Below are 21,408 nucleotides of genomic sequence, written 5' to 3' on the forward strand. Positions count from 1 at the left end.
TTCATCTACTAAAGTGATCTAAGCGGATTAATTGTAAAAGTCATCAACAGAAAGACTGGGAGTTCCCAAAGGGCCTACGTGGACAGATAACGCTGTGCTCAGCACTCAGATCACTGGCGAGTGCCGCTGGGCACCTGCGCACTTCCCTGCAAACACTGAGGACAGGACTTATGTTTATTTCTAATTTGATGAAAACTGTACAACACCTACATGCTTCGCTCTGCAAAGAAAAGAATAAAACGTAAGGTTGCCTAAAGATTATTAAAATAGTAAGTAAAATATTACCTAGAAAAAATATTTCAAAAAAGGAAGTGGTCAGTGTTAACCAGATTTAAAATCAGGTACAAAGACAAGACATACTGTGTGGAAGTAGTCCACAGCATTTTCAAAGTTGCCCATCAGACTGTGGATATATCCAATAGCAGAGTAGGTGGATGCGTTCTGAGGAATCAACACCAGTGCCTGGCGGTGGTAATCCAAGGCCTCGGCGTACTTTCTGTGGGGGAGAACACAATCACTGGCCACAGTAAAAGCACTAAATCCCTAAGTCTAAGATGAGTCCATCCATATCAACACCCAAGAAACACTATCTCGATAAAAATAGCAGTCTAGACTGGTGAACGTCCTCCACACCTACTCTCACGCATCTCAATATGCCCTCTAAATGCATCTTCCAGGCCTGCTCCCTCCTCCGGCCAAGGGCACTCCTGCAGGGATGTCTGCTGTATTCCTTCTGATGTCTAGTGGGACACTGCAACCAGAACCCCAGTCCCTGCCTCCTGGCTGTGTCCTTCCCACACACCCCCCTTAGGTGACAGTCAGCGTCCCATATCAGGGGTAAATAAAAGCAGCCAAGGTGTATTGCTTTAAGGTCCAAAAGATTTACTTAGAAAAGTGCTCCCCAAAGTTCTCTGGAATACTTGACTTGTAAAGTCTTTTGTGAAAAAAATGTTTTATCCTCAATTAAACTTTGGAAAATACCATAAGCTTGTAATACATAGTAAAGACTCAAAGAAATCCTGCAATAGAAACACTTGTTAAATCTTGAGTAACCTAAAATTGCCCAGACTTATTTAACCAAAAAAACAATTTTTCAACTGTTGCCTGTTTATCACACCACAAAACCTCGAGCAGAAAACAGTTAGAATATGGATAGGATTTTAATTATATCTTACTGTCCTAATTCTTCTGAATTAATTTTGAACACTAAATTTTCATATGAAAAAGCAAAAATCTCAATGTTTCTAAAATAAAATTACACCACAGAGATAAATAATAAAAACTGATTTTGATGATAATTATACCTGAGCAGCCAAGTACAAGAAAGCTAGTGGATCTCATGAAATAAAAATATGACAAAGTATTCAAAATTAAGTAAACTTTGAGTCACAAAGTATATTTCTGAAAATGCTCTACTCCACTTACTTAAGTTTTCTGCAGACATGCCCCAAGTTGTTCAACAAAGGTTCCCATTTGTCAACTGTTACCTAAAACATAGCAACATCAAGCCCACGAGTTATATATGTCACGGTTCAGCCTGATTTGTTTGCACTGAATTATTTCACGCCTTGCAAGCTGGGCTCTCTCCCAGTGTGTGCCTCCAGCACGCCACAAGGCCAGGGTAACTGCTGGTTTATCTATCTCCCTTTCTTCCCTACTAGGAGACTTCTGAGGACTCTGTTATCATTAGGACAAGTTTATCCAAGAGCCAATCCCTGCTGGAGTTCAAATGAGTATCTGCAGCTCGGAGCTTTCCCTCAAACACCAGACCTCTCTATCCATCTGCCTGCTAAATACTTCTGCTTGGAACTGTTACAAGCACTTTAAGTTCGGTGTGCTACGCACCACACCTGTCTCTCCCTGGCCATCCCGCCCCTGACCTAACTGCTTCTGAGTGCCTCTCCAGTCAGTGAATGGCACCCCCATCCCCTCCGACCCTTCCACGAAGCACACCAGGGCTGGTTCCTTCTAATTGCTAGGCATAACTCCAACCTATTTTTAACAGAGTCAAATCTGGGCCCCAATCATCAAAGTCTGACCAGATTGTTTCCTTCTTAAATCCCTTTTGTTTTCCCACTCTCCTCAGGATAAGGTACAAACTCTTTCATTCTGGGCCCTTAGTGACCCACACTTAACCCTCTTGACCCACTCCTTAACATTCTCTGTGAACTCAAAATCCAAGTCATACTGAATTACCTCCAATTTTTGCAAATACTGAAATACCCTTGCCCTAATTTTTGCCTGGCTCATGTGTGATGACTTTCAGGACTGAGGTGTATGCAAAAGGCTCATTTCTGGGTGAACTGCCTTTCTCTGTGGGCACCTTTAGCTCCTCAATTGTACCGTATTTCACCATCAATTTACTTATTTACGTTCCCCAGTTGATCTGAGGTCAGGAAATAGTAAACTCATTGCCCGTTGCATCCCAACGCCGAGCTCAGAGCCTATGACTCGTTAAATATACGTCAACTAAATGAATGAACAGACCTGAGCCACAGATTCTGTCTCTATTGAGACCAGTTCTAGGAGGCACAGCCCATGTGAATGAAAAACAAATCATTTAATGACTCTTAGGCATGACTATTTCTCTTTAACATTTTCTGCAGTTTCTAATAAAGTCAGTATCTTCTCCCTCTTCATATAGCTTTTTAATGGGCATTTTGACATTTCGATAGTATTGTGCTTTCATACTTCAAACCATTAAATTTCTGTAAGACTCTAAATTTACTGCCTCTTAATTATCAAAGAATACAGGTTCAGTTGAACCTAAAGTATGGTTTAGTAAAGTGCTTCTCAAAACTTTTCTGTGTGTGATAATCCCCTGGGGATCTTGCTAAAACTGCAGATTTTGATTCATTTGGTGTGAGATTCTGCACTCCTGGCAGGCTTCTAGGCGATGCTGATGCTGCTAAGCCCGTCTGAAAACTGACAAGGTGGCAAGTGGCAATCCCCATTAACAAAACACTTGGATTATCCAGAACTAACCACGACTATGTGGCAGAGGCACCTGCTTTATATACATGCATGTGCAAACACAGGAATAGTGTTTATAAGTTCAGATAACATGAGAGACCAAAGTAAACAAAGCTGTGTCTATGGGGACAGGCAGATCGCTAGGCAGCAAGGCAAAGCTGTGTCTATAACAGCAGAGAGAGCTAACAGCCAAGGGAGAAGAAAACTGTGGGCAGGTGTGCACAAATAGGAACAGAAACAGGAATAGCAGGAAGCTGAGAAGTGAAAATCAGAATAGAATGAAACAAAACAGGCACGGATGAAACAGAAGAGCATCATGCAAATCTCTTACCTATGCAAGTTTATGGCATCTAAAATTGTTACTACTTTTAAGTCATATCAGTATATGCACATCCTTGATAACTGTTACGTTAACTCATAAGCACCAATTCATGGGGTACATCGTTCATGCAACAGAAGCAGTCAAATATTTTAAAATGGAAAGGCCCAAATACACACTCAGTATGCAATAACAGAAACAAAAGGTGTGAATTTCAGTAATAACTATCCCACCCCTATTCTTTCAGAAGTGGGACCTGCCGCTATACTTTATTTACCCTTCAGTCAAAGCAGCTCTCTGAAGTCCTAGAGGAGGAATGTTACATCAGACGCTACAGTGCCCAATAGGTTCCGCGAACCAAAGACTATTCCTAGCTTCAAATAATCATTCAATCTGTTCTGATGCCTCTCACATTTCAAAGCTAGAGCCCATTTAAGAAGCAAACGCCCAACATTTGCCCTCTTAATTAGGAAAAAAAACTCATTTCTTACCACGTGGTAAAACAGTTAACTAACAATGCAAACATTAACAGCTGCTTGTTATGAAAATATCAGCTTATTATCTTTGAAGGCAATGAGATTTCCTCATTTAACAATGAACACTCAGGGGTGTGTATGTGTGTATTTACAGATACAACAAAGAATACCTCGTTCCCAATTGCTTTAATTTTTTCCAAAGCATCAAGAAACCATTTTTCGGCTGTTTTCCATCTAAAATGAACGGAAAAAAGGTTGCAGATTATTCAAAATTACCAAATATAAACTTTTAAAAAACTTTTGATTATCTTTCTAGTAGTACTAAAATGCAATGGGGTAAAATGCTGGAAATAATTATAAAAATTCAAAGTTAAGTCACAAATGATTAATTTTATGGCATTAATATCAAGAGTTCAAGATTTCAAGATTTTGGGAGATGTAGTGTATATATATATATATGTATTTTTTTAGAGTCTCACTCTGTCACCTAGGCTGGAGTGCAGTGGTGCGATCTCAGCTCACTGTAACCTCTGCCTCCCGGGTTCAAGTGATTCTTGTGCCTCAGCCTCCTGACACAGCTGGGACTACAGGCATACAACACCATCCCCAGCTAATTTCTGTATTTTTAGTAGAGACGGTTTCGCCATGTTGCACATGCTGGTCGGTCTCAAACTCCTGGCCTCAAGCAACATGCCCGTCTCGGCCTCCCAAAGTGCTGGGATTACAGGCACGAGCCACTGCAACCAACCACAGTAGTTATGTTCTATAAAGTCACTGTGCACACTGAGTTAGCAAATACTGAACCGCGGCTCCCAGGGGAATGGTAACATTTTCTCTAATCGATCAATGTGTAACCTTGTTTTATGTGTGTTTCTGTTTAAAGACGTCTTATTTGATACATACTGTTGATTCATCAATATTGAAGTCAGGGCCAGCAAGCACTGTAACTGATGCCTGCCTGAATGAGGCTTCCCTAACACATGTGTTTCCTCTGTCAGATACATCACAATTAACACTAGACAGCATTTCACTAAGCTTGGGGATTATTTCAAAACAGTGAAATTAGCAACAAAAAGCACAAAAATGTGAAAACTGGCACTAAATAGACCACAAAAAGTACACTGGTTCATAGTTGAACTGAGAAAAAAGGCAGAGCGTTGCCTTCTTAGACTCCAGCTGGAAATGTGTGTGCCAGGAGACCCAGCTTTCTCCCAGCCGTGGGCATGTCTGCCAATGGCTAGGAAAGCACCTCAGGAACTGATTTGGTTACAAATAAATTTTAGTGAGTAGGCAAATTTGCAAATACTGATGATTACTGTATTATATTAAAAGCTTCAAGCTTCAAAAAAATACCTAGATAACCCATTTTTTAGAACACATACATGCCATAAATGACACTGCAGTAGTATTAATACTAATTTACGGCCGGGCGTGGAGGCTCACGCCTGTAATCCCAGCACTTTGGGAGGCTGAGGCAGGCGGATCACGAGGTCAGGAGTCTGAGACCAGCCTGACCAACATGGTGAAACCCCGTCTCTACTAAAAATACAAAAATCAACCGGGCGTGGTGACAGGCACCTGTAATCCCAGCTACTCAGGAGGCTGAGGCAGGAGAATCGCTTGAACCCGGGAGACAGAGAATGCAGTGAGCTGAGATTGCGCCACTGCACTCAAGCCTGGGTGACAGAGCGAGACTACATCTCAAAACAAAAACAAAAACAAAAAAAACTAAAACTAATTTACCATTTTAAAATTTGTATATCATGAAATGCAAAGGATTACAGACATTTTTCTCTTTGAGTGTAACACCACTAATTCCACAGATATCCTAGGGTACAGTAAAGCCTCCACTGACCAGGAAACTCAGAGATTGGGTCATTCTAATTACTTAAATTTTCTGACTTACTAGTAACTAAATAGAAAACACTTTTGTTTCAAAAACCATGTCAAATGTTTCTCAAATACATAAATTCAACTCCTTATCAACATAGAGATAACTAAGGGTTCCACAGGGCCCCCAGCCACACTGTGGGGTCTGTGTGATCTGAATTGTCCAATCATGTAAGAAAACAAGTGGTAGCTCAGGTCAAAAAAGACCAAAATCTGGGTTTAGAATTTTTAAGGAAATCCAAGATAACAGCTTCTCTCTTTTTTCTATCTCCTTCTCCTAAAATAGAACACTTAACAGTACAAATCTACTGAAGAGTCCCTTTGGTCAGTTAACTCTAGTAACCGTCTCCTCTATTTACAATCACTAGTTAACAGAAGGGTTTCTAGTCTTCCAGTACTTACTCTCCATTCTGAAATGCAACCACGCCGACCTCATGCATAACAAAAGGGTCTTCCGGTGCAATGCTCAGAGCTTGGCTGAAGAACCTTTCAGCTAGTTTTGAGTTATTGGTCAAACCATATTCTAATCCAATATACAGCATAGGCAAATGACACCTAAAAAATTGGAAAATTTCACATATTCAACACCAAAAACTGTGATTTCGCAGAAATTAATCTGTCAACTCCAAATCCTATCTGCAAAATAATTTAAAGGTAGCCAAAACACAGCATTTACTTTTTTCTAACTCTTAATTTACAAATATTTAATGAATGCCTAATGGACTTTGGACTAATCAGCTGCCACTTCTAGAATCTATCTGCAACGTATTTACCTTTAATTTTCATTTTATTCCACATTAAAAAAACAAAAACTCTCTAAAGCAAAAGGGCATGTCTCTGTGGTGCTGTCTTCCTCCTTGATGCGAATGTCACGCCACAGCCCACACTGGTCTTCCTCTGATTTATTCACACCATTTATCCTTCAAGACTGTGTTCAAGGTCTACTTCCCTTTACGAAGCTACCTCTGACTTTTCTAACATAAATGCTCTCCCTTCTGTGAATTCCCATGATAATCAGTTCTATGCAGAGGAGTTATGAAGAATGCTCTGTGTATTGATTCAATTTTCCCACCTTCTGAGACAGTTCTAGGCAGAGTCAGAACTACTTTTTAATTGAATTTTCATCTGTTCACACGACTGGATCAGCGATTGCATTAAAGCAAGTATAATAAGACAATCTTTCTTTGATGATGATCTCAGAACATCAATAAATACTGATTGCTTGGTATGTGCTTTGGTTCTAATCCAGAGCCATAACTCAAATTAAGATTATATCCTCTACAGAAGGTCATGACAAATTCTTTAAAAGTGTTTACAACTAACCTCTTGGAAGTACTTTCAAAATGGCAGCGTCAGAACCTCCAAAAATCTATTCATCCATAGAAGCAACAAGAACACTGGCAAAAATTATCAAAACCAACTTTTTCAGAACTTTGGAAGGTAATCAAGCTCTTAAAACAATCTGAAGAGTGTATATTCAAGAAAAATGGCTAAATCTCAGTAAGAACAACAAACTTCATGTTGCTTTAATTTGTCTTATTCCCATCTCCCTTTCCCTAGCTTTGCATTAACCTTGAAAACAAGCAGCCTCATAACCACAGTAGCTGTAAAGCCATTAGCCTGGCAGCCACTGGAGAAAGCAGAATTAATTTAGAGTTCCTCAAACACCCCACAGAGAACTGCTGCTATTTGACCTGTCTGGTAGCTCCTAAAAGAGCCCCACTCATAGCTTGTCTTCTACTAACCTCCCAGCCCACTCAGTGAGAAAATCTCTATCCCCAGGAGATTTGTTGGAAACAACCAACAGCAATTATTTAGCATTGGCTGCCGCCTCAGGCAGCTATCCCAGTCAGGGCAAACTGGATGCAGGCCACAAACTTAAAAGGAAACCTGGGGAATAAGATGTTCACAGGGGGCTATAAAGAGCTCTGACACATTCCTGGGGATTGGGAAGGCCATACACATGCATAGGGCTATATGCACGCACAGAAAAGGCCTGAGAAGGCCCTATTATCTCATCTCTGGCCGATCTTGAGAAGGCTAAGGCAGAGTTGTCAACAATGCTGAGTGTTGAAGGTGTGCAGAGTCCTTCCACAAAGGGTGGAAGACTTACTGGTTTAAGATATCAAAGCTGCTAGTTAACTGAGCAGAGGCTTCAGTGGCTTCATACAACAAAGTATATAAACTAGAGAATTAGTTCTGGAAAGTCACTAAACAAACAGTGACAATGACCAATAAATCCTGGGGCTGTGTGGGAAAATCTCATTTCCTGAACTGCCCCATTATGTGACTTTACATATCTACTTTCAACAAAAAAAGGACATGCAAAGAAACAGGAAACTATGGCCCATACACATGAAAAAAGCAGTCAATAGAAACTATTCTGGGAAAAGCCCAGATGTTGGACTAACAAGACAAATAGCTTAAATAAGCCATGTTAAATTCTAAAGAACTAAAAGAAATTATGTCCACAAAACTAAATTATGAGAACAATGTCTCACCAGAGAACACCAGTAAAGATACAGAAATTATAAAAATTAAGCAAATAGCAAATCTAGAGTTACAAAGTACAAAAATTAAAATAAAAAATTCATTAGAAGGGATTAAGAGCAGACATGAATAGGCAGAAATAAGAATTATTGAACTTAAAGATTTCAACTGAGATTGTCCCATCTGAGAAACAGAAAAAGAAGAAAACTGAACAGAACCACAGAGGCTTGTGACACACTATCAGGTATACCAACACATGTATAATAGGAGTCCCAGAAGACAGAAGAAAGGAGCAGAAAGAATATTGAAGAAAATAACAGCCAGAAGATTTCCAAGAAGCTTTAAGAACTCCAAGAAGAATAAACTCAAAGAGATTCACACCTAGACAAATAATAGTCAAACCACTGAAAAAGATGAAAAAAAGAATGTTTAAAGCAGTTACAGAAAATCATTAATTACATACAAGGGCAATTTCTGTAAGATCAACTGCTGACTTCTCACCAAGTATCATGGAGGCCAGAAAGCAGCTGATGACATTCAAAGTACTGAAAGAAAGTTGACCAAGAATTCTACATCTAGCAAAATTATCTGTTGAAAATTAAGACATTCCCGGGGGGGGGGGGGAAATGAGAAAATTTATTGCAAATCGCCTTACAGAAAACACACAAAAAAGCTCTACAAGCTGAAAGTACCCCAGACAGTAATTGAAATCCACAAGAAAAAGTAAGAGTACTAGTAAAGATAATTATGTAATTACAAATGACAATTTAACAGGTATTTCTTTTTTCTCTTGATTTAAACAGCAATTGTATGCTGGGTGCAGTGGCTCATGCCTATAATCCCAGCACTCTGGGAGGTCAAGGTGAAAGGAATGCTTGAGCCCAGAGTTGAAGACGAGCCTGGCACACAGTGAGACCCCATCTCTAAAAAGTAACAAAAAACTAGCCAAGCATGGTGGTATGGGCTTGTAGTCCCAGACACTTGAGAGGCTGAGGTGGAAGGATCCCTTGAGCCCAGGAGTTTGAGAACGCAGTGAGCTGTGATGGTGCCACTGCACTCTAGCCTGGGCAAGAGAGTGAGACTCTATGTACAGGTTGAGTATTCTTTAGCTTGAGACCAGAAGTGTTTGGGATTTCTGATTTTTTTTTTTTAATTTGGGAATTTATGCATCACTAGTCTGAAAATCCAAAATGTTCCAGTGAGCAATTCCTTTTGAGTGTCAAGCCACTGCTCAAAAAGTTTTGGCTTCTGGAACATTTTGAACTTTAGATTTTCTCATTAGGGATACGCAATATGGAATTATATTGTTGGGCCTATCACATACAGAAATGTAAGGTTTACCAATAACAGCATAATAGGAAGCGGGTGACAGCAAAGCTGTATTACAGTAAGAAAGTAACACTGGATGGTAACTTGAACCCATAGGAACAAATACAGAGAACTAAAAATGGTAAATAACAGAGTTAATATAACAAATGATATAAATTACACACTTCTCACAGCTTCTTTGAAAAACAAAATTACATAAATAATAACAATGTATCATTGAGAAAATCTGTCATTAGTACATCTGCCCAGTAAGAAATACTAAAGGGAGTCCTTTATGCTAAAATAGAAGGATACTACATAGGAATTCAAATCCACATTGTTGAAGAAGAGTCAAACTCTAAGAACTCGAAGTGCAGGCTTCCAGGTTACAGGTAGATTTAAGATTTTTCTGATTGGCAACTGGTTGAAAGAGTTATTATCAACAGTAAGCAATATCTGGGTTGTAAGAGGTTGCAGAGACCAAATTTTATCATGCAGAGGAAGCCTCCAGGTAGCAGGCTTCAGAGAGGATCGATGGTAAGTGTTTCTTCTTATCAGACTGAAGGTCCATTAACATCCATGTTGATGTTAACGCTGTAGGGTGTAAAGAGGCGTGTTGGACCCCCACTTCCCATCATGGCCTGAACCAGTCTTTCAGGTTAAATTTAGAGGGCCCTGGCCTAGAGAAGGAAGCCCATTTAGATAGTTGGGGAGGGTCTTCAAATTTTATTTTTGGTTTCCAACATGAAGAAATGAGAGTCTGATAAAAATAGCTATATTGGTAATTATGAGACAGTATAAAATGTGTTTTTGTTTTTAACTCTTCTATCTGATTTAAAAGACAACTAATAAATAATAATCACAGATCTGTGCTGATGGACTTATAATATGGAAGATGTATTCTGTATGACAATGACAGCATAAGGAGGCAAGAGGAAACAGAGCTATATTGGAGTAAGGTTTTGGTATACTATTAACATTAAATTGGTATTAATTCAAAGTAGGTCGTTTTAAATTAAGGTGCTAATTATAATCCTAAAGATAACCAACCTAAGAAAATTACTAAAAAAATATAGTATAGGCCGGGCGCGGTGGCTCAAGCCTGTAATCCCAGCACTTTGGGAGGCCGAGGCGGGCGGAACACGAGGTCAGGAGATCGAGACCATCCTGGCTAACACGGTGAAACCCCGTCTCTACTAAAAATACAAAAAACTAGCCGGGCGCGGTGGCGGGCGCCTGTAGTCCCAGCTACTCAGGAGGCTGAGGCAGGAGAATGGCGTAAACCCGGGAGGCGGAGCTTGCAGTGAGCTGAGATCCGGCCACTGCACTCCAGCCTGGGTGACAGAGCAAGACTCCGTCTCAAAAAAAAAAAAAAAAAAAAAAAAAAAATATATATATATATATATATATATATAGTATAATAAAAAAAGGGATTAAAATGGGACATTATAAAATATTTACTCAACACAAAAGAAGGCAGTAATGAAAAATACAGGAACAAAAGATGTGATGTATAGACAATAAAGAACAAAACGCCAGACATAAATTCTATCTTGTTAGTAACTAAACATAAATGGGATAAACAGTCCAAAGGCAGCAACTGGCAGAATAGATTTAAAAACTTGATTTAACTATATGTTGTCAACAAGAGACATGCTTTAGATTCAAAACACAAGTTGGAATTAAAAGGATGAAAAAAACCACACCATATAAACAGTAACAAAAGAGAGCTGGTGTGCCTACAGTAACATCAGATGAAACAGACTTTATCAAAAAGTACTATTAGAGATAATTAGTGATATTTTATGACGATAAAAGGCTCAATCCATCAAGAAAATATGACAATTATATACACACCTAACAACAGAGACTAAGAATATATGAAGTGGAATGTACCAGAATTGGAGGGAGAAATAGAAAATTCAACAATAAAATTTGAAGACTTTAATACCTCACTTGCAATAATGCGCAGAATCAATAAGTAGAAGATCAATGATGAAATAGCAGACTTCAACGACACTATGAAAAGTAGATACAACAGGTATCTATGGAACACGCCACCCAACAAGAGCAGAATTCTCAAATACATCTGGAACGATCTCCAGAATGGCTCATAAAAAAGCCTCAATAATTTTTTTCTTTTTTCTTTTTTTTTTTAAGATGGAGTCTCGCTCTGTCGCCCAGCCTGGAGCGCAGTGGCGCCATCTCAGCTCACTGGAACCTCCGCCTCCAGGTTCAAGTGCTTCTCCTATCTCAGCCTCCCGAGTAGCTGGGACTACAGGCGTGAGCCACCACACCTGGCTAATTTTTGTATTTTTAGTAGAGAAGGAGTTTCACCATATTGGCCAGGCTGGTCTTGAACTCCTGACCTCAAGTGATCCACACCCCCCTGGGCCTCCCAAAGTGCTGGGATTACAGGTGTGAGCCACTGTGCCTGGCCAGCCTCAATAAATTTAAACGGACTAAAATCACAAAGTATGTTCTCCAACTATAATGGAATTAAGATAAAAAACAACAAAAGAAGAAAATTTGGGAAATTCATAAGTATGTGGAAGTTAAATGTCAACATATTCTTAAATAACCAATGACTCAAAAAAACAATTATAAAGGAAACGTAAAAATATTCATCCAATTTCAAGCATTTATCCAAACACAGACAAGAAAGTGCAGGCTGCTCTGACAGATAAGTAAACTTGAAAGAAAAATAATGCTTATCTTGATGAGTTATCATGAGGTTTTTGAGACGGTGTCTCACCTGGTCACCCAGGCTTGATTGTGGTGGCACAGTGACCATCCTGCCTCAGTTTCCCACACAGCTGGGATTACAGGCAGGCACCATCAAACCCAGCTAATTTTTAAATTTTTTTTGAAACGATAAGGTCTCACTATGCTGCCAGGGCTGGTATCAAACTCCTGGCCTCAAGTAATCCTCCCACCTCAGCCTCCCAAAGTGCTGGGATTACAGGTGTGAGCTACCACCCCTAGCTTAATGGAGAATCTAATGACAAAGTTTGTTAGATTTGGAAACACCGAAGGTATAGTGTCATTAATTATCATTGATTCTGATTCCCAGCTAGGAACTAACAAATGACTATTCTGTTTCTGGGCACCCAAAATGTCAAATCAAAATTACCAGACTGCAGCAGGTGCCCATAAAAACCAACTCAGTGAATTCTTGGGATTTTTTTTTTTGGTAACAAATCATCAGATTGAGGCATACGGGAAATATGCAGATACTGGAGTTGAGCTTCAGAAGAGAACTGGAAAAGGTCTCACCCATCTTGGTGAACAGGATGGAAAGACCTGGACTGAGTATGAGGATCATTTAGGTGGATCCGTAACTGGGTGTACAACTGTAATCTGGAAGGTTATTTCTAGTAATATGTTAGTGCTATGGACTGTTTGTGTCCCCTCTGTCCCCCAGATTCATACATTAAATCCCTGACCCCTACTGTGCCTGTACTTGAAGATAGGGCCTATGAAGAGATAATAAAGGTTACATGAAGTCCTAAGGGTATGGTTCTTACCCAATAGGACTAGTGTAGGGCTCTTACCCAGCAGGGATAGTGTCAGGCTCTTATCCAACAGGGCTAGTGTAAGGCTCTTATCCAACAGGGCTAATGTAGGGCTCTTATCCAACAGGGCTAGTGTAGGGCTCTTATCCAACAGGGCTAGTGTAAGGCTCTTACCCAATAGGGTTCGTGTAAGGTTCTCATCCAATAGGGTTAATGTTTTTACAAGAGGAAAAGACACCAGAGCTCTCTCTGTCATGTGAGGACACAGCAAGAAGGCAATTATCTACAAACCAGGAAGAAACCCCTCAAGAGGAACTGCACTGGCCAGCACCCTGATCTTGGACTTCTCAACCTGCACAACTATGAAAAAATACATTTCTGTCCTTTAAGTCACCCAGTCTGTGGTCTTTTGTTAGGGCAACCCTACTGACTAATACAGCTAAGGAGCTATGTCCTTCACAATATTTACTTGGATGCTTAGATATAAAATTCATACTTACCAAATTTAATATGACTATTGACTGAGGTTGATAATAATTTGGATGCAGAACTGAGTGCCAAAAAGAGTCTAACAGTTTGCAAAGAGATCAAACCTAACAGGATGAAATTCAATATAGATAAATATATGATTCCACCCCTGCATACTACAATAAACAAAGGTAGCTAACTTTCATTGAGTGCTTTCTATGCGTAAGATACTCTTCAAAGTCTTTAATTGGTATTATCTCAATTACTTCTCACAATAAGCCAGTGAGTAAATTTTGCTATTATTCCTATTTCTCAGGAGGCTAAGAAACTTGCCCAACATCACATGGCTGGGAGTGGAAGAGCCAGGAAGAGTCCAGGAGGTATGACTCCAGACCAGGCCTCTGGACCACTGCACTCCCACTACCTCTCCAGGCAGGGATGGAGTCACCAGTCAACAGAAGCAGTCCACACAAACAAACCCTGTAAGTTGTAACCGATGGCGAGACCAAACAGTCAATGTGAATAGCAGTGCTCTACTCCTCAAAGTAACACACTCTTAGTATCAACACATTTAATATTGATATAAATCTAGAATATTGGCAAACATAGTCCTGCACTTTCCACTAAGCCACATCAAATACCTTTTGGTAATAGATAAGAGATAATAATTTTGCTCATGAATATTTTTATTCTTGCATGAGCATGTGAAGAAGGGCTTTCATAACTCATCTCCACTGGCCTAATTTCCTAGTTCCTTCTTGCACTGGTTGAAATCAACTGCTAGGCAAATTCACTTCACCAGCCTCTTTACCCCTCCACTTTCAGTTATTTTACAATCACAAGCAACTAGATTAAAAGGCAAGTAAAATGTTTTTGTTTAGTTTAGCAACCAAATAGCAGTGATGATAATAACAGAAATTTCATTTCTATTAGGAAAAACATCCCTTCATGGAGTCTGATGAGTTTGCTCTGCCGTACCCTTTCATCAGCTGTGCTGCTGTGAAGTAAGCAGCCATCGCTTGGTCATGCTCACTCTCCACCGCAAACGAATGTCCATAGGCTATCCATGCAGGCCCGTAGGTTTTCTCAAGTGTTGTGGCTTTGCTAAAACAAGAGAGTTAATTTAAGAAATATAATATTTATTTATTTTTTTTTTTTTTGAGACGAAGTCTCACTTTGTTGCCCAGGCTGGAGTACAGTGGCGCCATCTTGGCTCACTGCAGCCTCTGCCTCCCAATATCAAGCAATTCTCCTGCCTCAACCTCCCAAGTAGCTGTGATTACAGGTCGCCACCGTGCCCAGCTAATTTTGTATGTTTAGTAGAGATGGGGTTTCACCATGTTGGTCATGCTGGTCTCGAACTCCTGACCTCAGGTGATCCACCCGCCTCGGCCTCCCAAAATGCTGGGATTACAGGCACCGGTCTATTTATTCTTTTTTATTTTTAGAGACAGAGTCTTGCTCTGTCGCTGGAGGCTGGAATGCAGTGGTATGATCATAGCTCACTGCACCCTCAAAATCCTGGGCTCAAGTGATCCTCCCGCCTCAGCCTCTTGAGTCACTGGGATTATAGGCATAAGCCACTGTGCCCGGCTAATATTTATTCTTAAATTATTAATTTTATATAAGGAGATGGCCTCAAAAACATTAACATTCATTTAGCAAATAAATGAACTGTCAACATATTAAACACTAATGTAACATCTATGTTGAGTCATTTAAACTAAAACTGTTTAACAGTATAGCAAAATTTTAAGAAATCTTAGGAGAGAGTGTCACAGCTTTTTATGTACAGTAGCAAACCCCATTAGCATTCTAAATAGAACTTACAGATTTTACTTAATCCAGAAACTCCACTATGTAACCTAGTAGATACATCCTCTCATCCTAATAACTTGCAAGATAAATTCATTTATATTTTAAAGACAGGTATACTGAGGCTTGACGGATTAAGCGATATCCTGTAGATGGTGGTCAACAGATGTACCCTGGTTACACGGACTGGACTCATATATATCAGCAAATAACTGTATAATTATACAGTGAACACTGTATAATCAACCCACAAGGAATACAGAGAACATACCACAAAACGTGGAAAACATATGGGGTGATACCTTACTTCCTTGTATTTTAAGTTTTCTTTTATCCAAATGTTTCCTGTTTCATGTAGAGCAGGGGTCCCCAACCCCTGGGCCACGGACTGGTATATCAGTCCCTGGCCTGTTAGGAACCAGGCGGCACAGCAGGAGGTGAGTGGCAGGCAGGTGAGTAAAGCTTCATGTGTCAAGAAAGAACTTGCCATTTGAAAAAAGAAAAAAAAGCTTAATCTGTATTTACAGCCACTCCCCTTCACTTGCATTTCCGCCTGAGCCTCTGTCAGATCAGAGGCAGCATGAGGTTCTTGTAAGTGCGTAAACACTGAGCTCTGCCTCCTGTCAGATCAGAGGCAGCATGAGGCTCCCCTAAGTGCACAAACCCTACCGTTAATCACACATGTGAGGGATCTAGGTGGCACACTCTTCATGAGAATCTAATGCCTGATGACCTGTCACTGTCTCCCATCTCTCCCAGATGTGACCATCTAGTTGCAGGAAAACAAGCTTAGGGCTCCCACTGATTCTTCATTATAGTTGTATAATTATATACAATTGTTGTATATATTGTACATTGAGTTGTATAATTATTTCATTACATGTTACAATGTAATAATAACAAAAATAAAGTACACGATAAATGTAATGCACTTGAATCATCACGAAACCAGTGCCCCCACCCCTGGTGGGGGTCCCTGGTGCCAAAAAGGTAGGGGACCACTGATAAGAGTCCATCACTGAATTGTACACTATATTAAAGCAGCATAGCTCAAAAGAACTTTTACAATACTAATCATCTTTCTATGTAGAAGTTCTTCTAAAATGCTAACCATACAACCAACCAGGGAACGTTCTCGTTTCCTCCTAGTACAGGGTACTTTCGTGGCATCAGTTTTTCTAACAATCCTGGTATATGAACATGACATCCCCCCACCCCCCACCCCTTTTTTTTTGAGACAGAGTCTCACTCTGTCAGCCAGGCTGGAGTGCAGTGGTGCAATCTCAGCTCACTACAACCTCCGTCTCCCAGATTCAAGCAATTACTCCTCCCTCAGCCTCCCAAGTAGCTGGGATTATGGGCGCATGTCACCGCGCCCAACTAATTTTTGTATTTTCAGTAGAGACAGACTTTCACCATGTTGGCCGTGTTGGTCTCGAACTCCTGACCTCAGGTAATCCGCCTCTCTTGGCCTCCCAAAGTGCTGGGATTACAGGTGTGAGCCACCATGCCCAGCTGACATCCCCATTTTTAAAGAAAGAGAGTAGGAGAAATTAACTTTCCCAAGGAATTTCAGTTGGTAAGTCACAGAACTTGGATTAGAATTCAAATTTGACTCCAAAGTTTATGCTCTTTCCCTTAGAGATCAATTGTTTTGTTTGCACAGAAGAAATCACAGAAATTAGAACATTTAGAGTTTAAGCAATTAATTCTTCATATAGTTGACATTTTTCTAAACTTGAATAATACTGGTTAAATAGCTTCACTAGGCTGCATGACTTTCCTTAAGTTAAAACCACAGCAAATCATTATATGAACCAGTTCACCCTGCTAAGAACTCTGTTTTATAGTCACATTTAGTGACCCCAATTTTACGTAAAGTTTTGTGTAATTTCACAACTAATAAAAGAAATCCTAAAACTAGAAGGTTAACAGGATCTCTGCAAGTGAAAAAGAGAAACTTTCAAACTACATTATTCTCTATTGTTTCATATTTATTCTCATTTATTAATTTTTAATTACTATTATTACTTTTTTGAGACAGAGTTTTGCTCTTGTTGCCCAGGTTGCAGTGCAATGGTGCGATCTCGGCTCACTGCAACCTCCACTTTCCGGGTTCAAGCGATTTTCCTGTCTCAGCCTCCTGAGTAGCTGGGACGCATATGCCCACTACCATATCCGGCTAATTTTTTGTATTTTTAGTAGAGACAGAGTTTCACCATGTTAGCCAGGCTGGTCTTGAACTCCTGACCTCAGGTGATCTACCTGCGTTGGCCTCCCAAAATGCTGGCATTACAAGCATGAGCCACCATGCCTGGCCATTTATTCTCATTTATAAATAAAATATATAGGTTCCTTGAAAATAGGGTCTACATCACTGATTTTTTTTTTTTTCTCTCTCTCCCCGTGGCATCTTATAAAGAAAAAACCTCTTGAAGAAAACATTTATTCAGCCAGGCATGGTGGCTCATGCCTGTAATCTCAACACTTTGGGAGGCCGAAGCAGGAGGACTGCTTGAGGCCAGGAGTTCAAGACCAGCCTAGGCAACACAGTGAGATTTGTCTCTATTAAAAAAAAATGTTTAAATCAGCTAGGCATGGTGGTGCCTATAGTCCCAGCTACTTGGCAGGCTGAGCAAGGGGATCATTTGAGTTCAAGGTGAGCCACTATTGTACCACTGCACTCTAGTCTGGGCAACAGAGTGAGAACCTCTTCACAGAGGGGAGCGGAGGGGAGAAGAAAAAGAAACAGAAAGAAAAGAAAGGAAGAAAAAAAAGAAGAACATTTATTCTTTCACATTGCTTTTAAAGTACTAATTACTACTTGAAAGCTTATGAGCAAGACATCAATTCTGTAGGTTACCTGGAGAGGAAGAAAAGAAGTTCATACCTGAGATATCTTCTGGCATGTTCATTTTTATGACCGACCATGAGATAGTAACATCCCACTGCAAACCAAGACACCTAAAAAGTTCAAAATGTACCATAACCAAAGACTGCAATTGGAATATCCAATTGGAATCTGCAACAAATTAGGGTAGACAGAGGGTACACTAGATGTTTCTTATCACATATTCTAGTTACGTTAGACATTTCTCTAACACAGTCTACTAAGGTCCAAAAGAAGAAGAGGGCAGACACTCCGTGGCTCTTTCTCAAGGAGACGTCTACAAAAGACAAGGCCCCTGGAGTCCCTGTTTCAAAAACCAGCCTGAGTCCTGACCCCCTGCACTGCTCATCTCCTCCAGCGTCCTGACCCCCTGCACTGCTCATCTACCCCAACGTCCTGACCCCCTGCACTGCTCATGTCCCTTAGTGTCCTGACTCCCCTGCACTGCTCATCTACCCCAACGTCCTGACCCCCTGCACTACTCATCTCCTCCAGCGTCCTGACTCCCCTGCACTGCTCATCTACCCCAGTGTCCTGACCCCCTGCACTGCTCATCTCCTCCAGCGTCCTGACTCCCCTGCACTGCTCATCTACCCCAGCGTCCTGACCCCCTGCACTACTCATCTCCTCCAGCGTCCTGACTCCCCTGCACTACTCATCTCCCGCAGCGTCCTGACCCCCTGCACTGTTCATCTCCCCCAGCGTCCTGACTCCCCTGCACTGTTCATCTCCCCCAGCGTCCTGACTCCCCTGCACTGCTCATCTCCTCCAGCGTCCTGACTCCCCTGCACTACTCATCTCCTCCAGCGTCCTGACCCCCTGCACTGCTCATCTCCCCCAGCGTCCTGAACCCCTGAACTGCGCATCTCCCCCAGCGTCCTGACTCCCCTGCACTGCTCATCTATCCCAGTGTCCTGACTCCCCTGCACTGCTCATCTCCCCCAGCTTGACCCTGGCTCTTCCTTGCTCTCTGACTGCGTTCTGACTATTTAGCTGGTTTTCTCTTGCACTGGTTTCACACTGGGATAGGGTGCAAATTCTTGTCTTGACTGAGTCTTACACCCTGATTCCCAATTTTGTCTTTAAAAATGCAGTCCCTGATTCCATTTTCCATTCCTAGTTCTCCATTCCAATCCACGACAGTTTGGAATCAGTACACAATTCAATAAGTTGTCTTATATGTGCAATGTGAGAAAGCTACCAAACAATTATCAGCATTTCCTAGGAAAGGGATGCGTGACTGTCATGGTCAGTATTTTATATTGCTAGATGCTAAGTATTTTAAAATAAGCATGTATAATTTCTATAATCAGAAAAGAGGGTTAAAAACCCTTTTTGCTTTGTTATAATTAAAATATACCTTCATGGGTGGAAAAGTTAATGCTGCTTTGTAAATACGTTAAACACTAGGAGATTCTGCTGCAACACTTTCATAAAACAGCACTTGCTTGAATTTAAGCTATTGTCTAAATACAAGTTAAGCATTTTCTTAAAGTTCAGGTAAAAAAAAAAAAACTACGACTAAAAGTTGTATTACTTACAGGATTACTAGGATATAAATCCACCAGTTTATGAGAAAGATAGAAAAGTTCTGTTAAGGAAAAAGCAGAAAAAGAACAATTGTTCGTATCACATGTGATTTAAGACATGACTTCATTACAACTCTTCACAGTCACAGAATTCTGTTCTTACAGCAAAGTAAGAATTTTATACTTGTCTTTCCTTCTAGATACAAAATTGACTAACTGGAGAGATAGATGAAGGACACATGGTGCGCAAGGTGGGAACAGACAGCCCCTAAGAAACCACTTCCTGAATACTGCAGAGGATACAGCAAAGCACCTCACCTCTCTCAGAAGCTCATGCCTGTCACACCAAGGGCCTATTATGGACCATCATAACCACCCACAACCAATTTGGTTGAACAAACTTTTATCAGATCAGTGATACTATGTAATCTTGAGAAATGTGTAAATCCTGGCATTTCGAGATGACGCTTCCTACATGCAGACTTGGATTCAGCAGACCAGGGCAGCTGGAGATGCTGCATTTCCAACCAGCTTCCACAAATGCGACGTTGCTGGTCCACAGACCACACTCTGAGCAGCAGGGATTCGGTGACGGTTTTCCTTCCTGACAGAGCTCACCATTCGGTTTAGAAAAATTTAAGGACAAATGCATCCCCAAACACAGCTAAATGTCAAATGTTAAAAATACGGAAAACACGAGCAAACAATCTGCTCCCCTCCAATTTCTAAGTAGTTATCGACTCTTACCATATCAGATTTCCAATGGAATTTACAAAACAAAAAGGAAAAAAATGGCAGAACTGACACCCAACAATTTAAAGTTAACAAACCTTGAAACATAAATGGTATCTGAGAAAAGGTAGTAGGAAACAGCAATAAAGAACTAATTGTTCTGATGAGAAAACAAAATTGGCCATTTGCTACTTTCCTAAACATTTCCTCCCCAGTTGTTACTCTTATAGTAGAGTTCCATTATGTTACCTGCAATCTCAACTATCCAGAATTTCAAAGACAAAATTTCAAGGTACAGAAAAAAATTGTTTTATGTCTAAGAATTACTTTAATTTATAAAAAATCTTACCATTGGCTTTATTCAGCTCTACAAGCGTCCCTATATGTACAGGTAAACAACTTGCATGGAAAGGATCTTTCTCCATTACTCTGAAAGTTAAAAAGCAACACATTACTACCCCAAAACAGTAGGTGACGGCACTCATGAGGATCAGCTATGTGCAGTCATCACAGCATCACGTATGATGCTGTGGGTTATAATACTGCACTTTCTTCACTCCATTATCTTCAGGTTGATTCAGTTAAGGCCACAATTAAGTGACAAATTAAAGAAAAAATTCTGGTTTGTTTGAAAGGAATAAAAATAAACATTATCACAAACATTTACTTTAAGTCAACAGAATTATAATTTATAAAATAAGTAGGCCGATTATTTAAAAGAATCAAAACCAATAGGAAATACCATTAGGTTGGTGCAAAAATAATTGCAGTTTTACCATTACGTCCAACAGCAAAAACTGCAATTACTTTTGCACCAACCTAATAAATAGGTTACGTGTTTTGTCAATTAAAATTTTTGTAATTTCAAGGATTTAAAACCCAACCAAGATCTACAAAAAACAGTATATGTCATTTAGCTAAAGTTTAAATTATGCACACTGGAAAACTGATGCATGTGGGAGATGGCTTAGCTACCGAGTGCAGCATATTGAACACCCAGCAT

At 40.3% G+C, this 21,408-nt stretch overlaps 1 protein-coding gene across 4 annotated transcripts in view; it reads right to left on the minus strand.

Annotated features, from left to right (window-relative positions):
- The window catches only part of LOC105485230 (cell division cycle 16), a 38,903-nt gene that overhangs the window by 8,710 nt on the left and 8,785 nt on the right, over window positions 1-21,408 (minus strand). For all 4 annotated transcript variants that reach the window (XM_011747461.2, XM_011747462.2, XM_011747464.3 and 1 more), the window contains 8 exons: window positions 20,755-20,834; window positions 19,686-19,735; window positions 18,145-18,218; window positions 14,418-14,543; window positions 6,061-6,213; window positions 3,939-4,002; window positions 1,426-1,487; window positions 361-496 (listed from right to left, as the gene is read on the minus strand). In XM_011747461.2, coding sequence (XP_011745763.1) covers window positions 361-496; window positions 1,426-1,487; window positions 3,939-4,002; window positions 6,061-6,213; window positions 14,418-14,543; window positions 18,145-18,218; window positions 19,686-19,735; window positions 20,755-20,834 — 745 coding nt within the window. The remainder of the gene's footprint in view (window positions 1-360; window positions 497-1,425; window positions 1,488-3,938; window positions 4,003-6,060; window positions 6,214-14,417; window positions 14,544-18,144; window positions 18,219-19,685; window positions 19,736-20,754; window positions 20,835-21,408) is intronic.

This window comes from Macaca nemestrina, chromosome 16 (genome assembly GCF_043159975.1).
Source record: "Macaca nemestrina isolate mMacNem1 chromosome 16, mMacNem.hap1, whole genome shotgun sequence".
NCBI classification, from domain to species: domain Eukaryota; kingdom Metazoa; phylum Chordata; class Mammalia; order Primates; family Cercopithecidae; genus Macaca; species Macaca nemestrina.